The following is a 21,191-nucleotide window of genomic DNA, read 5'->3' on the forward strand; positions in this document are numbered from 1 at the left end:
CCTCTGCCAAAATCCGATGTCGAGTAAACAGGTGTTGAGCTCGGGAGAAGAGTCACTTCACTATGGGATGACAATGTACAAGTATTTGATATCTCCAGCGATCCCGTGCAGCCCGCTACTGTCATTCAGGGTGTTGCAAGTACTACGCGTACGAGATGGAATTGATAAGGCGGGATGGTTTAAGCTACGGACTATGGATCGCCAGCAAGTTCCTGCAGCTAACCCCCAAGTGGTGTAGGGCCGTAGGGCCCCTCCTCGACACATGGAATGGGCGTGGGACCTGGGGGAGAAAGCTCGATGCGACTCGGGCTTGTTTATCATTTGGAGATGCAAGATGCAATACTCATACTCCAGAACACCGTCACTTCCATCTAACCAACCGTAATCGGTCCTGCTTGGGAGCCTGTCTATATAAACCCAGCCAAACTCCTGCCTGCCATATACCGCCACTGCTCACTCATCGTCTTTGTTGTGCCGCGATTTCACGATTCCACACTTGATACTAGCAGCCCGCGGATCCGGGGCCCCACCTCCACCCAAGCATTAAGTAATCTCGTGGACATCCAACTCCGTACTCGCCCATCGCGTGACGCCATTCTGCTTCTTTGTCAACTGTCACTGATCGGCCCATCACAAGACCAACTACTTTAGTTTCCCAAACAGCTTTTCTGTGCCATTTATACCCAACAGCGCCAGCCATAGCCCACTAGCAAACCCAATATGATCGGTGCTATCCTCATGCGCTGAAAGTATACTCACCACTTTGTCTCTACCAACCTCTCCCGTCGCTTGCCCGAGTAAGCATGGTCTCGCCATTGTCGGGCTCCTCGTCGCCTAGCTCTTCGTCGTCATCAGCTTCGACAACTAAAGCGTCCGCCAGTCCCGCCATCGGCCAGACAACTCCGGCTTTCGACAGACATGCCGAGCTATCGGGCGATACCCTAGCCCATGAATCCATGGGCACCGAAGCGCCCAACGACAACAACGAACATTCCCCTCTGCTTTCGCCGGTCGATGCGGGACGCGATGGCTTTGCACGACCCCGGGGCACCATGACAGCGAGGAGGAGGCCCAGAGGACTAAGAGTGTCTGGTACCTCATCCTCCTAACCATAAGCATCGGTGGTCTGCAGATCGCATGGTCGGTGGAGCTCTCCAACGGCTCGCCCTACCTGCTTTCGCTTGGCTTGAGCAAGTCCCTGATGGCTCTCGTCTGGATCGCTGGTCCCCTGACGGGTACCCTAGTCCAGCCCTACATTGGAATGTTGAGCGACAACTGTCGCATTCCTTGGGGAAGCGAAAGCCGTTCATGGTCGGTGGGGCTGTTGCGACAGCCGTTTCACTTGTGTTTCTATCTTGGACCAGGGAAATCGTCGGGGGTTTCCTTGGCCTGTTCGGCGCTGATCCGGAGTCGGACGGCGTTAAGGTGTCTATCATTGTAGTCGCAGTGGCCTGGGTGTACATCTTGGATGTTGCCATCAACACAGGTATGTGCCCAGCCCTATGACGCCGCGTATCATGAAATTCTCGAGAGAAAGAATCTAACGGCAGGGTCTGTCTAGTACAAGCTGCAATAAGAGCCTTCATTGTTGACTGCGCGCCAACGCATCAACAAGGTACGTCACATTCTCGGTCATGTGTGTATAATCGGTACTAACTTCAATATAGAAGCCGCAAACTCCATGGCTAGCCGAATTGTGGGATTCGGCAACATCCTTGGCTACTGCGCGGGATACATCGACCTCCCTAGATATGTTGGGTGGTTGGGCGACACTCAATTCAAGGTGCTCTGCGCGATTGCCAGCATCGCACTCTGCTTGACCATCATTGTGAGCGTTGTCTTGGTTCATGAGAGGGATCCGAACCTTGATGGACCGGCGCCGAAGGGACAAGCAGGCATAATGGCCTTCTTCCGTACCATCTTTACGTCGATCAAGCGATTGCCTCCGCAGATCAGAAAGGTCTGCACAGTTCAGTTCTGTGCCTGGGTTGGTTTCTTCCCTATGCTGTTCTACACCTCATCCTACATCGGGGAAATCTACATCGAGCCTTTCTTGGAAGCAAATCCTCACATGACGCCCAAGGAGCTCGACCGTCTTTACGAGGAAGCTACCCGGGTGGGTACTTTTGCCCTCCTCATCTTTGCCATCTGCAGTCTGGCTACGAATGTCCTCCTCCCGTTCTTTATCGCACCAACCTACGACAGCGCCGCCGTCGGCAACGCGCCAGCTGAGGTGCCTGGAGTCATCGTACATTCGGAGTCTCCCAAGAAAACATGGTTGGACTATTTGGTCATTCCAGGCTTCACCCTGCGTCGGGCCTGGATGCTTTCCCACATACTCTTTTCGGGGGCTATGTTCTGCACGGTGCTTGTCCGATCCGTCGAGGCGGCAACTGCCCTCATCGGGCTTGTTGGCATCACGTGGGCTTTGACTCTATGGGCACCGTGGGCCATCATCAGCGCCGAGATAAGTCGACGAGATGCCGTAGCCCGTTTGAGGAAGCAGCATATGGAGACTCTGGGCCGAGGCGACGCTTCGGCCCCTGCCGCGAACACCATACTAGAAGGAGAGCATTCGCTGCAAAACGATGAAGATACAGACAAGGCAGGAGTTGTTCTCGGCATTCACAACATGGCAATTGCTTCCCCCAGATCCTGGCTACGATTGGATCCAGCATCATATTCAAGGTCTTCCAGAAGCCTCGGGGAACTCCCGGCGATCACAGCATTGCCGTCGTTCTTGCTCTTGGTGGCATCTTCACTCTTATCGCGGCCTGGTTCGTCCACCTAATCAAGGATGAGATGGCGCCGGTTGAGTCGCTGGTCACAGCTGAAGAAGGGGAAGGACTATTGGATCCGGAGAACGGTAAGAAGAGCATGGATGAGCCCCGGACCAGCATGCAGAGAGCAGGTATAGCAAGAAGCACCAGCTTTGGCGCCGGTCTGGAGTACTAAATAACGCCCTCGTAGGACGCAAACTTTCAAGTGACACGGCGTGGGGAAAGGGACGGAGTTGATGTTTTGGGACCATATATGGCGTCTAGGAAACATATTTTGGCTTCTAAGGTGAAAGCTCAATACGAGTCATGATCAACCATCAATGCAACCACCGGCTGATTTTCCCTTCTTTTCCGAACCAGCATATACTTTGAGATCACAGCTGCACCGAACATGGCAACTTTCGGTAGCTTATGCGGCTCCCTATTGGCCTGACTAGGGCAGCTCCTGTGTCGATCATAGGCGCCACCCGCCCCGTCTTGACTTGACGATTCCGGCTAAAGCCATATGCATACCATCCTCCACTATGTATATCACTTACAGCAATTCCGGAGGCTGAAGCCCGTGATATATTTATGCCATCCCTTTTCAGGAAGTCTAGAATCACAAGGATATTGCTGGTTGTGGCAAGGTCACTTAGTAGCATCCTTGTTTATATATAATCGAGGACGAAGACTCCCTTGACGCCCTCAGGTGTAGTGATCACTCGCACGACAACCAGCTCCTTAAGGTAGACGATCATACTGCCACGTTTATCTCGGAAGCCCGTTCGTCATAGTTCAGCCAGGCGTTTTCGTACGTATTAAAACGATCATGAAAGTATTTACGCCCCTTCTCGCCCAGCTGGCCAGCGCGGCCGTTATCTGGGATGGCCGCTTCAACGACTTCAGTTCCTCGGCCGACCTGAACAAATGGTCCTGGGTATGCCATATGTTTTTTAATTGTTGGTTACTCAAAAGAAATAAAAGCAAAAGGAAACTGACCATCTTGCCTCTTATGTTGTCGCGGTCTAGGGGAACCAAGTAGGACCGTACCAATACTACATCCACGGGTCCGGCACCGTCGAGAAATACGTCAACCTGTCCCCCTCCTACAAGAACCCCAACGACACGGTCTCCAAGCAGGGGGCCAAGTTCACCCTCGACGGCACTGCGTACTGGAACGGGCAGAACATGCGGCGGACCGAGCTGATCCCGCAGACGACGGCGGCCATCAACAAGGGGAAGGTCTGGTACCACTTCAGCATGATGCGCAAAGATACCAACGCCCCCTCGACCAACCGCGAGCACCAGATCAACTTCTTCGAGTCCCACTTCACCGAGATGAAGTACGGTTGGATCTCGGGCGAGTCGGGCACTAGCAACCCGAACCTCCAGTTCATGATCTCGCAGCAGAGCAAGTGGAAGACGGAGTGGAAGGCGGGCGTTTGGCACAACGTCGCGTACGAGATTGTGAGTATAACCTACATCTCTTTTCTTTCTTTCTCCCCTCTCCCCTTTCCCCTGGCCCTCTTTTTGTCCTTTATTCTACTTCTTCTTTGTAGTTCCTTCCTTTCCTGCTCGTATTGCTGGATAATTCATCAGACTGACCAACATGGCGCGCGCCCACAGGACTTCTCGGCCAACACTGTGGGCTTCTGGCACTCGGAGGGCGCCGCGCCACTTACCCAAGTTGTCAAGCCAGCCTCGGCTTCGACGTCGTCCAACGGCGCCGACTGGCACTTGGGGGTCTTGGAGCTGCCGCGCTCAGGCTACAACGACGCCACCGAGGACTTTTACTTCTCGGGCGTCTACATTGAGAGTGGCTCCATCACCACGGCCGTCGGGGGTCCGGCTTGAGGTTTGATTTCTCGAGATAATGAGAGGGCATGGTATGCGGTACTGTTGTTGATCCTTCAGCATGCCGTAAGATGGTGAATGTGGATAGGGGGTAGGTGCCCTATGGTGTTATCTCAAGTGCGAACTGAAATCGATTCAATAGCAAGGGCCATTCATTATTGCTGATGTTACCAGTCAGATAGAAGACATGTTTTGTCTTGTCTGCAAGTATTATAGATAGTCTGCCCGCCCACTATCAACGAATGCACCACGGCTTTCCGTGTATAAAGGAACGTAAAGGAAGGGGGTTTGTTACTACCGCGAAAAGATCGAACTCAACACACTATGTCCCTACCAGAATCGTTTGCCACATCCTCCCTAGCCCCTCAACCCTCATTACAGCATGAGACAAGCTTTAGGTAACCCCTAGCAGTCTCCTTCGTAGCCGACCTCCCTTTTCCTCACTTAGCAAGTCCCTATGGTAGTAGCTTTCTCCCCTGGTACCGGCCCTTTGGACGCGTCCCAAGACGTGATGCCGGCCCAGTAGACGCACCACGAACTCCCATCGCTGCAGAACTCGTCGTCGCACCGGAGCGTCGATGACGAGGATGACGAAGAGGCCGTGATCGTGACAAACTGCGGCGCCGGCGTCGTGACCGTGATCCCCATCGTACTAGAAGCGGCATCCGAGGAGGAAGAGGAGGAAGAGGCGCCGTTGGCCGAGAAGAAGGAAGTAGACGAAGGAGAAGAAGAGAAGAAAGACGAAGACGAAGAGTCGTCGGCTGGAAACTCGGTCGAGGTCCAGAAGGGGGTGCCGTCCGAGCTGACGCCGATGACAATGGTCTCGGTGGAGATCTTTTCGACGGCGCGGACGCCCTCGACTCCTTTGTTTTGCTGGCTTTGCTGGCTGCCCCCGCTGCGCAGTTTGTTGTAGAAATTGATGAGAGCTCCGGGGGATGGTGGCGCGCCCCTTTTGCGGGGGCCCTCGGGTGCTTTCATGGGCGGGATGGGCAGGTGACGGAGGGAAGTAGGGATCGGTGCGACGCTGGGCTCGTCGTGCGCCGGACGTAAGGTAGACGACGATGACGACGCGGGGGAAGAAGAGTGTCCGTGATGAGTAGAACTCTTAGAGGTGGTCGTGGTCTTCGGGGTCGGTGAGCTAGTCTCAGGAGTGGGACTGGGAGTCGCGAAGTCCGAGCAGTCATCGTCCCACGGGGCACAAGGAGTAGACGACGACGAAGTCTCCCAGGGCCAGTCGGAGAAAGACGCCGAGGTGGAGGAGGAGTCAGGGCAGTCCCAGCCGAACAAGCTGCACCAGTCGGCCGTCGACGTGGAAGGGTCGGGCGTGGTGTTCCAGTCGGTGGAGCTGGAGGAACAGTCGCCCCAGTAGTAGCAGTCGTCCGTCGTCGACGACCAGCCAGTCGAAGAAGAAGACGACGTGCTGCTGCTGCTGCTCCCGTCGTCGTCGTCGCCAGGCATGAGGCAGGTCATGGTCATCACCTCGATGACGGGCGGGGCGGCGCGCGGCTCAATATTTCCAGATCCAGCCGCTGGGGTGGTCGTGGCCCTGGGGGGCATAGCGAGGCCCATGATGCCCAGGGGCAAGGTGAGCAGGAGCGGGATGAGCATGGCTGCAAATGGGGATCTACTACCTAGTAAGAGGTAGAAAGAGGGAACACGGTATCCGGTCAAAGGGGTCGGGGCGGCGGCGGTCGGTAACAGAGCCGACAGCAGAACCTGGCGAGAACAGGCTGAAGATGGGGGGGGATTACCGGTGTCGACTTGATAGAGCCCTATAATTACGTGCTGATGATCTCATACTACCCAAGAGAGACACCTACCTGATAGAGAGAGGTTCTTGCAGAATATAACTGCTGAGAGCTTGACATATACAGAGCCTCGAGAACCTCCAGATCTTGGAAAGTACGTCAACATTGTCGTCAATAGGTCGAACGACGTGCCAGACAAACAACTGATCTGTGTTCCCTGAAACGGTTTGCTTCAGCGGCAAGAATAGTCTCGGCCCAAGGTGAATAGCCAGCTGGATAAATCTGGCCTTTTCGGCCTCTTTTGGTATTGTTGATGAAGCCGTCCGATGTCCCTCTTACAGAGAGACGCACAGCATCCGTCTGGTAAGGTGGACGGAGTTGGGCTCTTGACCAAAGCCCATGGGATTGTATTACAGGCGAGGTCGATTGTGTTCCGCATTCTTCGCAGGGACGAGCATACCTGGGAAGTTCCTAATCCAGGGGTGTCCAACGTCAGCCAGGTTATTGTTCCCTTTGCACACCAGATGGACACGTAGCGGCGCGTCTTACATTGCAGAAACTATGGGTAGCCGTTCTTGCTTCCATATGAACTTGTGAGCGTATCTAGTTTTGTCCTAGAAAGGGAGTGTCGTAACAGCGTGACACGACTGAAAATAAGGCAACACTCGGCACGTAACATTACAGCTCCAAGTTGTACCACGGAGGGCAGCAACGGCGACACAGCGTCGCCTGCCAAATGCAGGTCCCCATCATCATCAAATCGACCTTCAGCTCGCTGAGAAACGATACATGGAGTACGACCGATCCACGACACACGCAGAACACCTCATACAAATAATCCGTGGATATCGAACTTGCCCCTGCTTAGCTGGCCCGCATGGCTCGCAGGCCGGCCTGGACATAGAGGGTGAACCAACAGCCTATGCTAACCATCCACGCAAGGCTGCGAGGGGTTGCGAACTTCCTGTTTTCCTGCAGATGGATATAGATGACGTTGTACAGGACCTGTGTGAGTAATCCAGGTCAGCAATTTCACGTTCTTGATATCGACACATACCGTCCACTTAATAACGTCGTCCTCCTGCAATCTTCCTGTTTCTATTTCGAGAAGCACCACTCTACCCCCTTCACCCAGAGAGGAGCAAAGAAACATCAAGCTTCCCGATTTGAAAAACGGAATGAAGGACAGGGCGTGTGTTACTTACTCGGCTGCCGAGATAAGCGAGACTCAGTAGGTTGATGGTGCTCGTAGGTACACCAGCCATGTTAGAGGCAATGACGGCGCCGGTGAACAGGGGCAGGGTCTCGTAGCCGTTCTGAGCGGCTGCGTGGCTGCGGAGAATGCGGCCTTTGGTCTTGTTTTCCCCATATGTCAGCTAAACATTCATCGTCGTCCTCTTCCGGGGCGATACCCGTGCAGATGGGTACTGATGGTAGTAATCATGATGAATTCGTCGCTAAAGCTGCATGCTCCGTGGCCCAGCCTCCTGGGACAGGTACACAACGCGAAAGCGATCGCCCCCGAGCGTTACAGCGACCCAAGGCAGTAGACGGCATCGCTTAGTCCATGTCGTGGAGCGATGCATCAATGCCAGATAGGAGCACAGCACTGCGCCACATTGCACCGCCAAGGGAAGAAGAGCCCGGGGAGAACGTAGAGCAGAGGACAGAGGACAGAGGACAGAGGACAGAGGACAGAGGACAGAGGACAGAGGACAGAGGACAGAGGACAGAGGACAGAGGACAGAGGCACACTTACAACCTTGTCGACCTTGTCGTTCTTGCTAATGCTCTCGTGGAACTGGCGCGGGTTGGCCCGATCCAGCTGTTTGACGGCGAGCATCTTCCCATACGACTCCGAGCCCACCACCAGGATGTAGGCGAGGGGAATCTTTGGCGAGCAAGAGAACACGAGGTCAGCAAAGCACTTATACTGGTGCCACCGAGAGAAAACTATGACGGGAAGAGCGAGCGAGGCTAGACATACGGAGAAGAGCGAGTAGTTCTTGTTCAGATCCATTTTGGGCGTCGAACTGGCAAGTCGTCTTTGCAATTGATGAATACAGAAAATGATAGATAGTAGTCCGTCTCGTAGTGAGAGTATATGTCAATAACAAGCTGTTGTCGTTCTGGGCAGAGTAGTTTGTAGACAAGAGAGAAGGGAAACCATTTCTAAGAGAGAACTTGGGATGGACGGGCCCTATCTGATTGGAGCTATTCCCCCCATGTTTCAATCCGTTACGTGCCTGCAGGAGCAACCCGGGGGCCAATACAAATCAACACCCGACCCATGACGATGATGTGCCGTAGACGAACGATAGTAAACCACTAGTTACGCATAAAGCCCGGTGCATCCATCTCCCCGCTACAGCACTCGTATAGAGGTGGATATGTCATCCACGGCCCTTTCGGGGTTCCTAATGAAGCCGATCGTGTATGCATATCGGTGTGAAATTTCATCCGATAAATCACATTAGTAACTACGTTCCTATCTTCAGTAAGCAGGGATTTACAGCTACGTATACTCAGCACAACACCTGCAAGCGTGTAAGCAAGCTAAAGCAACCATTACTCTTCAAGCTGATTGCATGCATCAACAGTCTATCAGCTCAAGAGAGCAGCGTTTGAGCTACTTAGGTATACGTATTGCCACGCACCAGATCTTTTGTCCAGGTGGTCATGGTGAAAGAGCGAGCTTTACTTGGCTCATTGTTCATTGTTTATTATGATTATGCGGTTGTATGCATCAAGAAGTAGTGAGCAGTCCTGTGACGTTTGCCCTTGCAGCCTTCCATCGTCTCTGTGCTCCGACAATTTCATCTTTCGTCCGTCTCATGTTGTTATACTGCGACTCCTCTGGTCGCAATGCTGCTGTGTGGTTCCTCCCCATCTCAGGTATACAGCGAAAGGTAATACATGGTTCGCAGGGACACTCAAAGTTGAGCGAGTGGTGACGTGAACATCGCTCATAAAACAAGAAGAAGAAAAGGAAAACTCCTCGTATGCTGTGCCCGTTTCCTTGTTCTCATCTCAAGAACAGTATCCTGAAACCCGGACGCAAAAATAAAGCGCAAAGCCCCTATATTGATACATGTTGAAGCGCACAAAACTCGTGCAGATATATTGGAATGGAACCGAGCTTATGAGCTGGTGGCTTTCTTGGCCTCGGCCTGGACGGCGTTCTCGGCGTTCTTTCTCGACCGCTCGTACTTCAATGACGTGTCGCCCTTCCACATCGTCCCCAGGAAGCTGTCCCAGAAGGTGAAGAAAGGTTGCGAGAAGTTGGTCTTGATACCCCAGCTTTGATGGTGGATGTCGTGGTAGGCTGCGTTGTTGGCCGAGATGTGCTGCAAGGGGTCCCACGGCAGGGAGTATCCACAGTGATCATCGACAGTCTTGATAGTGGACGCGGTGAAGAAGACGATACCCTGGCGCGCCGTCATAAGAGACAGCTTGTATGCAATACCTGCGCCCAGAGTGTCGAGCAGGAATCCCTCAAAGGGGTGGTTGTAGAGTGCTCCGTAGGCGTAGGGCACGTAGAGGCGGTGGTGGCGCGAATGGAAGGTAGCTAGAATTTTGGTTAGCGAAGATCCGGTGTAATCAGGCATATGGTCTCAACATACCGTATAACCACTTGTTGGTGTGCATGATACGGTGCAGCCAGTATTGCCAGGTGTCGAGGAACAGGAGTGCGACGCCAAATTGGATAGCCGGGATGGCCATCCAGAAAATGACCTTGGCCACAGCAATCTCCCAAGAGGCGAAAGCGGGAACGGTAGATCCGTCGGGTCCGGCCAGTCCGGTAGTCAGGAAGGGATAGTGGCCGCCAGAAAGGGCTCCGGCAAGAAGCGGATGCGTCGCCGACATGCTCTTGGCCATGCTGGCCGCGTTGATACCGAGCAGCGCAAGCATGTTGGGCAGAGCTCTCTGTGCCAATCTTACGCGCGTCGCCCAGACTGCGACATCATACTCCTCCTTGCCCCGGTACTCAGGGGGGTCGAGGAAGGCCAAAACTGCGCCGACGCCCATCTGGATGATCTGCTGCAGGATAACATCGCGGAAGACTTCGTATCGGGAGGCGCGGTTGCGCGAGGTGATCTCGGCAGGTGTGTGCAAGCGGTATTGCGGGAAGAGGTCAAAGACGTCGATAAAGTGGAAAATCCCCGAGACGATCCAGTATGCGACAACGGGCGCCATCAGCGAGACATAGAAGTCATCGACGCCGGGGATCAGACTCGAGACTTCTGTAAGTTCGTATGTAGGTAGCGGAGGCAGGGCCTCAGGCAGCGTTACGTTGGCCGCCATGACGACGTCCATCGAGAAATAGGCCCAAGTCGCGTCAGGGTCGGTGTCGGAAGGTGAATAGTTGTTGGTGATTGGATGTAGACGTAGACGTGCACGTAGACAGGGTGGGTTGGACGAGCAAGAAGACAGTTATAAGAAGTCTCGGAAGGGTCGGAAGGAAAAGGAGTGTACGACTTTAATAAATTGGCAATGGCAAGAAGATGGGAGAGATTAAGAAGGATTGTAGAGGGTCTGGCTTGTTTTTGAGTTGTAGATCAGATGGGGGAGTAGGTATGCAATTTGGGAGAAGCTGAGGTAGACAAGGCGGATGATTAATCAGTTCTCAATGCCCAATGCGATCGATGGAGATGTGCATGCAATGCGATCGATAGGTAGTGGACTGGACTGTAGACTGTTGCCGTCGCTCTCCCTTTCTATCACCGAGTTGCTCCGAGGGCAGTCTCCTTTATCAATCTCGCTTGTTCGGCCCAGCCGTGCTTCCCGGACTCCGAATCAGCAGTTGCAGCCCAGCACGGAGCACAGCAATGCGAAGACGTCTGACGATGGCTTTTTGATTGTGGCACGATGGGAGCGGGATATTCACTAGGAGTTGCTGTGTTGGCTTGCTCACTATCACCAGCTTTCTCTGTCCAGGTTATTTCGTCTTCTTCTCCTCCAGTATCATCAGGGATCCCGTCCATGCGCTTCGCTCACTGTTTGAAATGAAGTTTGATTGATGGTGGCAAACCGGCTGTGGATGGATTGTGTGGACTTGTGGTACCGCATCGCAGAAGGCACCAATCAGTGAAAGTCTACACCCACTTGAGACGAGCGTGCTTATGTAAAAAAAGGGTGCTCGCTGAATCTCGGGATTGCTGCAATTTTCGTCAATTCGTATCACACATTATGCTCAATCTTTCCGTAGATGGTGAGAATGCAGCTATCTACCAGCTACGTGTATGCAACAAGCTTGCGTCGCATGGTACGTAAGACATCAAGCTGCGAACCATGGTCGAATTGCCTGGCATTGATGCAGTGAATGCGGACATATATTGGAGCTGTCCAATTGAGGCTGGAAATAAGTCAACAGCACTAGTTCTCAGTCACCTTTGCGACCAACATCGAATTCTGCCTTGTACATATACCTACGTGTAGATACTATACTTATATGCAGTAGAGTCCGCAGCTATCCCGCAAGGAGGCTAGCTGTACGTGTAGGCCCTTGGCGTCGGGATAGAAGTGCCTTCAGTGATATATGTACCTACATTGCACCCTATGCTACTTACATGGGGAGGCTCCTGTCTACTGCAATCCAGCGCCAATTCCTCAATCCAGGTTCAATCAGATCAGTACACTGTGGTATGAATTGTATCTTCTTTTACAACTGCCCCTTTAACACCATGTACAAGTGACTGGTTGAAGTCACTGGGAGCAGGATCGAAAGCAGCCCCTCCATTTGCTGGCTATTGACCACTGAGAGTTGGAGTTTTCAGTGCTCTATGTACCCACCTTAATCTTTTTCTGCCAGTCCAGGCCAGTCTCCAGGTGCAAAATTCTGTTGCTATTACTGGTCTGGAACCCCCCAAGCCCCCTCTGTGTGTCTTTCTCCCTGTGGTCTTGGGCAGCGCCTAAAAGTGCTGTGGGGTGAAAAGCGAGAATCAGACTTCTGCCCCTCATTTGCGAAAAGCCGCCCCTCGTTAGACTGGATTATTTTTCCCACTTCAACGAAGCCATAACCGGACGCCTTTTTCTTGTCTTCCCTCTCCTTCGTCCCCCTTTGCCAATTGTTCGCATACGCTCTCTTTCCGACCCTCACATCTACGCCTCTCTCCTTCAGCAACCCCAACCGTCAACATGATTATCTTCACTGTAAGTCCGCTGCAGAACGACACAATTTCTGTCCCCCTCTCAGATGGGGAACTGGGTACTGATAGGAACCCCGCAATCGTTTAGGATGTCTTCACCGGAGCTGAGTTGATCTCGGACTCCTACGACCTGAAGGAGGTCGATGGTGTTGTCTACGAGGCCGATGCTAAGATGATCACCATCGGCGCCGTCAACGTCGGTACGTTTTCGCCAGTCATTCTGCGACAACCCTCGCACCCTTGTCTACTTCGTTGCTGATCTCTGACCCCGCCATCCACAGACACCGGCGCCAACGCTTCCGCTGAGGAGGCTGACGAGGGCACCGACGACAACGAGGAGAAGAAGCTCGATATTGAGTACTCCTTCCGCCTGATCAACCTCGGCAAGTACAACAAGAAGGACTACCTTGGTCACCTCGGCAGTAAGCACACCCTGACCTTCACCCCGTTTCTGGGCCTCCCCAAGACAACCCGCTAAAAATGATCACAGAGTACATGAAGAACGTCGCCGCCCACATGGCCGAGAAGGGCAAGTCTGAGGACGAGATCAACGACTTCAAGACCAAGGCTCAGGCCTACGCCAAGAAGATTCTCCCCGATATCAAGGAGTACGACTTCTACATGTCCGATAACGAGGACAACGATGTTGCCTCCGGCAAGTGCATGTAAGTTCAGCCCTCGTGCCAATCTTCCTTATCCCTTCAACCAGCTAAACGGGTTTTCTCACAGGCTGGTCTTCGTCAACTACCGCGAGGACGGCATGACCCCGTACTTCACCTTCTGGAAGCACGGCATGAACGAGATGAAGGTTTAAACTCTTCATTGAGTGAGATGGGGCGCATTGGAATCAAGGATATACCGGGCATAAAGCTCACACAAAAGGAACTTTGGGGTGGTAGGCTTCTGATGTTCTCGCACTTTTGCGATTGCTCGTCCTATAGACTCAGCCTATCGCCAAAAGTGCTAATGGCAACTTACGAAATCTTAAGCATTGATGACTAAAGGCAAGCGTGGGCCCCAAAACCACTGCATTCACTGACCCTTGTGTGTACTTGCGATCCAACCTTCAAAGTGAGACGAGACGTGACCTTCCTTGCTTATAGGGGCCTTGTTGGATATGGTGGTGGTATGTTTCGCCCAACTCGACTCTCTCCGGTGTCCCTGGAGCCTTACTTTTTTTAATAGGACTGTTGACAATGTGTTTATATACATGCAAGTAACCAGAACCCAAGCAAAATTGTTGTATACACGGGATGAAGGGTCTGTTTATCTAAATCTCTTTTGGGTAGGATGACCCACTAACGCATTATATACAAGCCTTAGTTCTACGCCAGAAACTCCGTTCATAAACTAAAAACTGGGCCTCGTGCTCATCGGCACGGGAGGCGGCGCGTCGTCCTCCGTCGAAGAGGCCTGCTGCCGCTGTGGCGGGGGCGGCGGTAGAAGCCCGGCTTTCTTCTTGGGCGGGGGCGGCGGTGGCGCCGGCTTCTTCTTGGCCACGGCAGCGTTGAAGGAGTTGGTGAGCTGACCCATCATACCGCTCGCCCCGGCTCCTATTCCCGTCCCCGAGGATGTCGTCGTCGATTGTGCGGTACTTTGGGTGGTAGTAGTCTCGTGACTGCTGCTATTGCTCCCCCAGCAGCAGGAGCCGCCGCCACTGCTCCCGCTCCTGCACCACCTACCCCGAACCTTTGTCCTAGACTGCTGGCCTTGCTCATCCCGCTGGAAATTTGGTCGCTGTGCTTCTCCCGGAAGTTGTTGGCCGTTCGCATCCCGCTCGCCACCTGCTCGCCATGTCGCTCCCGAAAGTTGTTGGCCGTGCCGGCGGCGGCCCGCGCGTCGGCTAGCGAGACCGAGGACGGGTTCTTGTGGAAGTTGGACGCCGTGCGCAGGGCCGCCTGTTTCTCGGCCCAGGTCGTGCCCTTGCTTTCCGCTGTCGTGGTTGCTGGCGGTGGTGCTACCGCCGTAGTTGTAGTGGCAGCAGGGGCAGCTGTAGAAGAAGAGGAGCCGCCGCCAAATCGCGAGGAAAACCGGGTGGATAGGTCGGTCATATGGGAGGAGGCTTTGCTGCTGAAACTACTGCTGCTAGCACCGGGAGATGAGGTTCGCGGTGGGGGCGCGGGCTTGCTACTGCTGCCACCGATACCGAACCCGGGTACAGAGATGCCGGCTTGGCCTAGTCTGCTAACGGCGCCTTGATTCAGGTTTCCGGTGGTGGCGGATGGCAGTTGTGAATGCACTGGCGATTCGGCGTGAACGGGTGAGCTGGTGCCCGAGCGCGGGGGCAGCCGAGGGGGGAGGGAGGGCGGTTTCGGACCCCGTGCTGGCGGCGCTGGCGGTGGTGCTCTCACTGACGGGGATATCGGCGGTGGTGTCTGGCCATCAGCACCAACTCTACGGCCCGGCGGGGGTGGTAGATGCGAAGTGGATAGCCCGGTAGTATCGAGCCTGTACGGCTTCGGTGGCGGTGTGGGTTCGTCCACGCCCTCATCCTGCTGTGCTTGGTCTGCGTAATGATTGCCATTGGCCGCCGGCCGCCCTGGTGGTGCCGGAGCTGGTGGCTTGCCAGTAGCCGAGGAGTGTGGCATCGGCGGCGGCGGGGCTACGCCTCGTTTCGGGGGTGGTGCGAAGGAGGCCGGGTCCCTGAGGGAGGTGATCGGGGTCGCATCGTGGCTGGCTGACTTGGAGGCAGACTGGTCGCCGCCCCGGCCGAGGAGCCCATTCTGTTGTAGATAAGAGGTTAGCAGGGTTAGAGGAAACTAAGAGCACGCTGCTGTGTCACGGATGGAGCGGGAAGGGACAGACGTACGACTTGACCTTTCAACGAGGTTCCCTCCTTTTCGGGGTGCCACCCCTTTTTTCATGAGACCTTTCCAGTCCGACATGGTGAATGCGTAGGTAGGCAGTTAGGGGGTTGCCTATTGCAAAAGCTAGGTGTGTGTTGAACAATAGGCATAGGGCTCAAGGGTATGTACACATAATCATTCACTCACCGACGCGGTATTGGAGACACCGAGACCTTAGGTACTTAATTCCAACGCAACTATGAAGAAACGAATTCACCTTACCCATATGCAAATAGAGCTGGGATGACGTATAATTTAGTGCTAAGCCACCTGCCACATGTCAAACTCCCCCAAGACCCCCGAAGCGAATGCCAGCTTAGCGGTACATTGGAGATGTACAGGGGGGCCTTCCAGGGAGGGCCACCTTAGCGACGGGGACCCCTCCTCCAACTAGAACCAAATATCGACATTTTAGCAGCTCAGCAAGCTGGTCGCCCGCGGAGCCCGCTAATTAATTACTGTCACACCACACCATCAATCAATCGCGATCCAAGCATCTAGAGCGCGTTATTCGGCTCAAGCAATAATAATCCTCATCACCCGATCGCAGAAGCACGCTTTCTGAACATGCCACCATGGCGGCGACGGCCACCTCTGACACCGAGCTCGTAACTGAGCATTTCGGCTACCCCCCCGTTGTAAGCAATTGTCTGCTGAGAAATTGCAAGCTTCCATTGGCTAACGGTTGTTTGACGCGCCCCGAAATGTAGTCTCTTATCGACGACATTATCAACAGTATCAACATCCTCGCCGAGCGCGCCCTCAACTCGGTCGAACAAGGTCTCCTGAACCTCCCCCCGCGACTCTAGGCTTCAAGGCTGTGAAGGGAAAGGGCGCCGCCCGCGCTGGAACCGGAGGAGTATGCCGAGCGGGCCAAGACGGAGATCGAGTCGGGCACTCACCAGCTCGAGACGCTGCTTACCACCAACATCGACCGGAACTTTGACAAGCTCGAGCTGTACGTGCTGCGCAACATCTTCAGCGTCAAGCCCCCGGACCTTAGGAACTACATCCGCCTCAGCCACTACGATGGCCTCGATTTCTCATCATTACCTTCTCCGGCGACGGAAGCAGTAGCGGACGGACAACAGCAACAAAATGCAGTCAACGGCGCCGACAGTGACAAGCCGACATTAGAATCGGTTGGTCAACTGCGGAAAAAGCTGCGCGAGAGCATGCGGCTCAATGCGCTCCTGCATGCCGAGCAAGAGCGCAACGCACGCCTCGTGTCGGATCTCCGCGGTCTCCTGGGTATGACCGGCGACGTGAAGACGGAGGAGCCGAACAGCAGTCAGGAGCCATCGCAGGCCGCGCCGCTAGCCTTCTTGCACCAGAAGGTCGGCTCCCTAAAGGCGGCCGGCCCCGACACGCCCCTGAGCACCACGACAGCCTTCACGTTGTCGCAGCTGCAGGCCTTGCGCGCGCTCTCCACCTCTTTGCGCACCATGGCACCCGATCTGGCGCCCACGCCGGACGCGGAGGCAGCGGGAGGTGCCAATGATGATGACCCCACGGGCCGGAAGACCTGGCGCCGAGAGCGGTTCGAATACGTCGAGACTGCGACGCGACGGCATCTGGAGCACGTGCAGGGTCTCGAACTGGGCAAGGACGGAGAGGTCCGGGATGGAGAGTGGCAGGGCGAGGGCAGGAAGCTTGCCATGGGTGAAGTCGAGGGCCTGGAAAGAATGGTCGCTCTCCTGGACGACGGGTCCAGTCCGGCATCTAACCCGAATGGGGGCCAGCAAGAGGAAGATGAACAAATGGATGAATCATAGCATCCCATATGATTCGACGACGCAGGATGTTATCTTGGTTTTCTCACTTTGAAGTGCCGACGATGTTACGGTCAGGGGTTTTGAAGACTACTTCAAGGCAGGCGTTAGGAGTACATGGAATTGTGTAATCGTTGCAACCCGCAGTTTGCCAACGCGGGTTTGCCTATATCCTCTCATGAAACGGACATTGTATACACACAGCTGCGAGTTTGAGTCTCCAATGATATCGACTACTTATCTATACACTTGTGTTGGCGCCGAATACCGACCCCGCTACCCCACATTCCCCAGCAGTCACATTCCATACTATTAGTAAACTATCGCGATAAGCCAAGGACATGACTGCCCCCGGCTTCGGCCGAGGGTGACACCTCGTGGCCCGATAGCCAGGATATGCCAATTGCGTCGAACAGTACTTAGGCGACCTGCTCCGACGTTCTTCGATTCTCCTCCTACTAACAAACACATGTCTACTTGGAATCCCAAGAACCAACACACGGGATCACACAAGATGATGCTCTTCAGCCCTACCCTAACGGGCTGCGTCCTCCTTGCCCTCGCAGCGTCCTACATATGGGTGTGCCTGACGTCTCCTCTGCGCAAGGTCCCGGGCCCATGGTCGTCGCTCTTCACGTCGTGGATCCTGAAATGGCACGAGTTCCGCGCCGGACGGACCCGCTACGTCCACCGGCTGCACCTGCGCTACGGCCCCGTGGTACGGGTCGCGCCGAACGAGGTCGTCTTCGCGTCCGCCGAGGGCGTCAAGGAGGTCTACGGCTCCGGCGGGAGCGGCTACGACAAGACCGAGTTTTACGACTTGTTCCAGGTCTACGGAAGGAGGTGAGTGGCTTTCGGCGGGTGTGGAATCGGACTTGAGGGGACAATTTGGAACTGATTAGGGTCCATCTATCCGTCTGTAGGACTATGTTCAGCACCCGGAATAAGCAAGATGTGAGTAATGGGGCAAGATCGTGGTGTTACAAAGGTGCCCCTTAATGACCGTACACACACAAACACAGCATGCCAAGAGAAAGCGAGTTTTGGCGGATCGCTACGCGAACACCAACGTGATGCGGTCTGCGTCCTTAGAGGGGATCAGAGAACGATCCAAGAGGTTCGTCGATCGATGTTCCAAGTCACTGGGTGGCAGTATCGACCTCTTTGTAAGTCATCATCAGCACCCCTTTCTATTGTCAATGATAGCAAAGCTGACCTTCTAACCCCTTAACCAGATCTGTACGTAATACATGGGTTTCCCGCAATAATCACCTATACAGTATTTCTACTGACAGCATCTGGTCTCAGGTCTTCATGACTATGCTTTTGACTGTGTTAGCCACCATCTCTTCCACCCGTATGGCTCGGATTCGCTTCGGGATGAGGAAGACGAGAAAATCATGCGGCAGGTCGCTTTCGACGATAGTCTCCAGAGTATGTTGTCTCCAGCTGTTTTCGGGGCTTTGGGCGTGCGCTGACTCGCCCGCGACAGACCGATTGTTCTCTTACTACAACCCTGCACTTCACGGGTTAGTGAAGAACGTTCTAGCGCTCTTCTCAAAGCCTCGAGAGACTCCTTTGGCAGATAATCTTGTCCTATCCGCTACCTCGAAGTCGGACCCCCCTCGCTTTCACTCTGCTTCACCGGATGCAGGACAAGACCTACGATTTGGAGCAACTAGACATGGCTGCGGAATGCACCGACCATATGGCTGCTGGTATAGATACGACTGGAGGTGAGGGGCATTCTTCACAGCCAATTAGACTGGTGTCTCCAGTGGAAGTCCTTGCTAATTGAATACTAACTCGCTTAGACGCTCTTTGCTTCCTGATGTGGGAGATGTCTCAACCCAGGTCATTGCATATCCAGAAACGACTCCAGGAAGAAATCCGCTCGGCTGACCCCGACACGCCCTTCGACAAGCTGCCGTACCTGGACGCCTTGGTCATGGAAGGACTGCGCTGCTTCCCCGCCATTCCCATGTCACTGCCGCGGTACGTCCCAGCAGGCGGCCGCACCATCGACAGCTACTATATCCCCGGGGGGCACCATCGTCAGTTGCCAGGCGTACTCGACGCACCGCATCGACCAGCGCGTGTTCCCGGAGCCCGAGAGGTTCCATCCTGAGCGTTGGCTTGAAGAGGCTGGGGACCTGGACCGGAAGCGGCTGTTCTTCGCCTTCGCCAGCGGTGGGAGGGGCTGTATAGGGAAACAGTAAGTGCTCGCTCACCCCGCCTTGTCCTGCTGGTGTGTAGGTAACTTATCATGGAAAACTAGTCTGGCGCTGGCGGAAATGAAGACCCTGTTGATCGATGTGTACTCCCGGTACTCGACTAGACCTGACGAGGCGGTGATGACGGACGGGGATATGGAGATGTCGGATCAGCTGATTTCTTCGCAGCCCAGGGGTCAGAAATGTTGGATGATACTTGCTCCGCTTGAAGAGTCGTTATAGGAAACAACTGCTCACACTATCTACTGAATACTCTATATTAAGTCTTTCGGACTCATGCCAAATATGTGGTAACGTTCCAACTCTCATGAGCTAGATTGCGAAATTCCTCTGCTTGCACGAACCAATTCGATGATCGCTCTAACGTTACGCTTGGTCTTGATTTGCCCGGAACCTGTCAGCAGGATGCAACAAACGCAGACCACTATGCCCGAAAAATATGCACAAGTGAGTGTATCGTTCAAAGCCACATTATACTGTTCAATAGGCCATTCGAGGGCGACGTCTATCCTGCCTTCTAGACTCGCGGTGCGTGTTTTGCCCATCGACATCAAGAACGGGGCTATTATCCTGAGATAACAATCCGTCTTCGAAATTATCACACGTACGACGGTACGCTGTCCAATATAGAAGATGGACACGTGCCCTATTTCGATATATCTACTCTGAAAGGCTGGCTTCGGTTCTGCGAAGAGCACCACGGGGTCCAATGCATGGGCGGTGCTCAGACGACGGAAAGAAAACGTGAGCTATTCCTAGTCTTTGCTTCATCGTTTAATGTAATACGTCTCTTAGTTTTTTTTTACATTAGAAACTAACTTGATGAAACGAAAGGCATACCTCCTGGCTTCCACCTTATTGATACTCACTCCGGGAAGCCGGCGCAGATTGAAGCTATGGACTTGATATATTCCTCAGCTTCCTTCGCTATCATCGCCGTACTCAACTCCCGGGGCTCGTCATGATGCCTGGTCAAGTCGAAGAGTGGGAAGGAGCAGGTTGGATCCAGGCTCATCAAAACTCGGATGGGAATGAGAACGTGTTCGACTTCATTTACATAACCAACTAGCCTTGATATCCCTCCGACTCGCGCGACGCCTGCGTCACGCTGCCCGGCGCAAGATTTCCCTCGGCCGAGATGGAGTCAGGCACCGACTCGGGCGTGTAGTAGTCCGACCCCTTGAACTGCCCCTTGGTGCGTAGATGGCTCTCGCTTGCCATATTGCTTTCCGCCGCGGCCCTACCCTCCGAGAGGGCGTCGCCAGCGCGGCCCTCTTGCAGGTGCGTATCCGACTTCGACTTGGAGCCCGAGCCGACCTCGTTCGCGTTATTGTAGCCGCCTATATCTCGCTGTTGACCCTCATATTTGTGTTCGGGACCGCCGACACCTTCGAAGTGCTCGCCTCTCGTTTGACTGAGTAGTGATCAAGTAAGCTTCGAGTCTTTCTCCCGGATACTGAAACGTCACGACTATTGAACGTAGGGGAAAGAGTGGTAACAGAGAAGGGGAAATAGCTTACCGGCCACGGGCATCCAGCTCACCACCCTCATCGGGCGGGATGCGCTTGTTGTAGCCCCGGTTCGTGCTCAGGTCCTCGTCGTACCGGACCTCGGCGCCGGGGAACTTATTCTCGACGCGCGTGTCCACGCCGGCCTCGTCGTTGACACCTGTCTTGCCTCGGCCCGTCTTGGCCTCGTACGTGTTGAGGTCACGCTCCGCCTGCTCGGCCACGCTGCGCCAGTGCTGCTGTGTCTCGGCGGGAACCATTTCCGATGTGGATTTGTGTGTGTTGATATATGGAAGGAGGATTTACGAAGTGGTATTA

At 54.3% G+C, this 21,191-nt stretch overlaps 10 protein-coding genes across 10 annotated transcripts; 5 read left to right on the plus strand and 5 right to left on the minus strand.

Annotated features, from left to right (window-relative positions):
• Nucleotides 1–803: 803 nt before the first annotated feature.
• PG998_000629 (major facilitator superfamily domain-containing protein) lies at nucleotides 804–2,955 on the plus strand (the record flags this gene model as incomplete). Its single annotated transcript, XM_066867447.1, has 5 exons — nucleotides 804–1,092; nucleotides 1,133–1,486; nucleotides 1,562–1,615; nucleotides 1,668–2,614; nucleotides 2,653–2,955. The coding sequence occupies 5 exons, from the start codon at nucleotides 804–806 to the stop codon at nucleotides 2,953–2,955; spliced, it is 1,947 nt and encodes a 648-aa protein (XP_066735862.1).
• Nucleotides 2,956–3,591: 636 nt separating this feature from the next.
• On the plus strand, nucleotides 3,592–4,616 carry PG998_000630 (uncharacterized protein; the record flags this gene model as incomplete). The annotated part of the gene is made up of 3 exons (XM_066867448.1): nucleotides 3,592–3,699; nucleotides 3,792–4,229; nucleotides 4,389–4,616. 3 exons carry the CDS (start codon nucleotides 3,592–3,594, stop codon nucleotides 4,614–4,616), a joined length of 774 nt encoding a protein of 257 aa, XP_066735863.1.
• Nucleotides 4,617–5,060: 444 nt separating this feature from the next.
• Nucleotides 5,061–6,224, minus strand: PG998_000631 (uncharacterized protein; the record flags this gene model as incomplete). The annotated part of the gene is made up of 1 exon (XM_066867449.1): nucleotides 5,061–6,224. One exon carries the CDS (start codon nucleotides 6,222–6,224, stop codon nucleotides 5,061–5,063), a length of 1,164 nt encoding a protein of 387 aa, XP_066735864.1.
• Nucleotides 6,225–7,228: 1,004 nt separating this feature from the next.
• On the minus strand, nucleotides 7,229–8,384 carry PG998_000632 (uncharacterized protein; the record flags this gene model as incomplete). Its single annotated transcript, XM_066867450.1, has 4 exons — nucleotides 7,229–7,369; nucleotides 7,570–7,719; nucleotides 8,124–8,255; nucleotides 8,352–8,384. The coding sequence occupies 4 exons, from the start codon at nucleotides 8,382–8,384 to the stop codon at nucleotides 7,229–7,231; spliced, it is 456 nt and encodes a 151-aa protein (XP_066735865.1).
• Nucleotides 8,385–9,504: 1,120 nt separating this feature from the next.
• PG998_000633 (uncharacterized protein) lies at nucleotides 9,505–10,669 on the minus strand (the record flags this gene model as incomplete). The annotated part of the gene is made up of 2 exons (XM_066867451.1): nucleotides 9,505–9,932; nucleotides 9,988–10,669. 2 exons carry the CDS (start codon nucleotides 10,667–10,669, stop codon nucleotides 9,505–9,507), a joined length of 1,110 nt encoding a protein of 369 aa, XP_066735866.1.
• Nucleotides 10,670–12,482: 1,813 nt separating this feature from the next.
• On the plus strand, nucleotides 12,483–13,327 carry PG998_000634 (microtubule/calcium-binding protein; the record flags this gene model as incomplete). The annotated part of the gene is made up of 5 exons (XM_066867452.1): nucleotides 12,483–12,517; nucleotides 12,602–12,713; nucleotides 12,795–12,935; nucleotides 13,004–13,178; nucleotides 13,243–13,327. The coding sequence occupies exons 1-5, from the start codon at nucleotides 12,503–12,505 to the stop codon at nucleotides 13,325–13,327; spliced, it is 528 nt and encodes a 175-aa protein (XP_066735867.1). The 5' UTR covers nucleotides 12,483–12,502.
• A 536-nt stretch (nucleotides 13,328–13,863) lies between these two features.
• PG998_000635 (uncharacterized protein) lies at nucleotides 13,864–15,398 on the minus strand (the record flags this gene model as incomplete). Its single annotated transcript, XM_066867453.1, has 3 exons — nucleotides 13,864–14,066; nucleotides 14,216–15,236; nucleotides 15,366–15,398. 3 exons carry the CDS (start codon nucleotides 15,396–15,398, stop codon nucleotides 13,864–13,866), a joined length of 1,257 nt encoding a protein of 418 aa, XP_066735868.1.
• A 536-nt stretch (nucleotides 15,399–15,934) lies between these two features.
• Nucleotides 15,935–17,134, plus strand: PG998_000636 (uncharacterized protein; the record flags this gene model as incomplete). Its single annotated transcript, XM_066867454.1, has 3 exons — nucleotides 15,935–15,997; nucleotides 16,070–16,129; nucleotides 16,220–17,134. The coding sequence occupies 3 exons, from the start codon at nucleotides 15,935–15,937 to the stop codon at nucleotides 17,132–17,134; spliced, it is 1,038 nt and encodes a 345-aa protein (XP_066735869.1).
• A 511-nt stretch (nucleotides 17,135–17,645) lies between these two features.
• Nucleotides 17,646–19,587, plus strand: PG998_000637 (cytochrome P450 4A21; the record flags this gene model as incomplete). The annotated part of the gene is made up of 7 exons (XM_066867455.1): nucleotides 17,646–17,974; nucleotides 18,055–18,085; nucleotides 18,154–18,297; nucleotides 18,427–18,565; nucleotides 18,624–18,867; nucleotides 19,014–19,346; nucleotides 19,410–19,587. 7 exons carry the CDS (start codon nucleotides 17,646–17,648, stop codon nucleotides 19,585–19,587), a joined length of 1,398 nt encoding a protein of 465 aa, XP_066735870.1.
• Nucleotides 19,588–20,430: 843 nt separating this feature from the next.
• PG998_000638 (uncharacterized protein) lies at nucleotides 20,431–21,133 on the minus strand (the record flags this gene model as incomplete). The annotated part of the gene is made up of 2 exons (XM_066867456.1): nucleotides 20,431–20,779; nucleotides 20,886–21,133. 2 exons carry the CDS (start codon nucleotides 21,131–21,133, stop codon nucleotides 20,431–20,433), a joined length of 597 nt encoding a protein of 198 aa, XP_066735871.1.
• Between the last annotated feature and the right edge of the window lie 58 nt (nucleotides 21,134–21,191).

This window comes from Apiospora kogelbergensis, assembly GCF_038363985.1.
Source record: "Apiospora kogelbergensis strain CBS 113332 chromosome Unknown utg000001l_segment0_segment0, whole genome shotgun sequence".
NCBI lineage: Eukaryota > Fungi > Ascomycota > Sordariomycetes > Amphisphaeriales > Apiosporaceae > Apiospora > Apiospora kogelbergensis.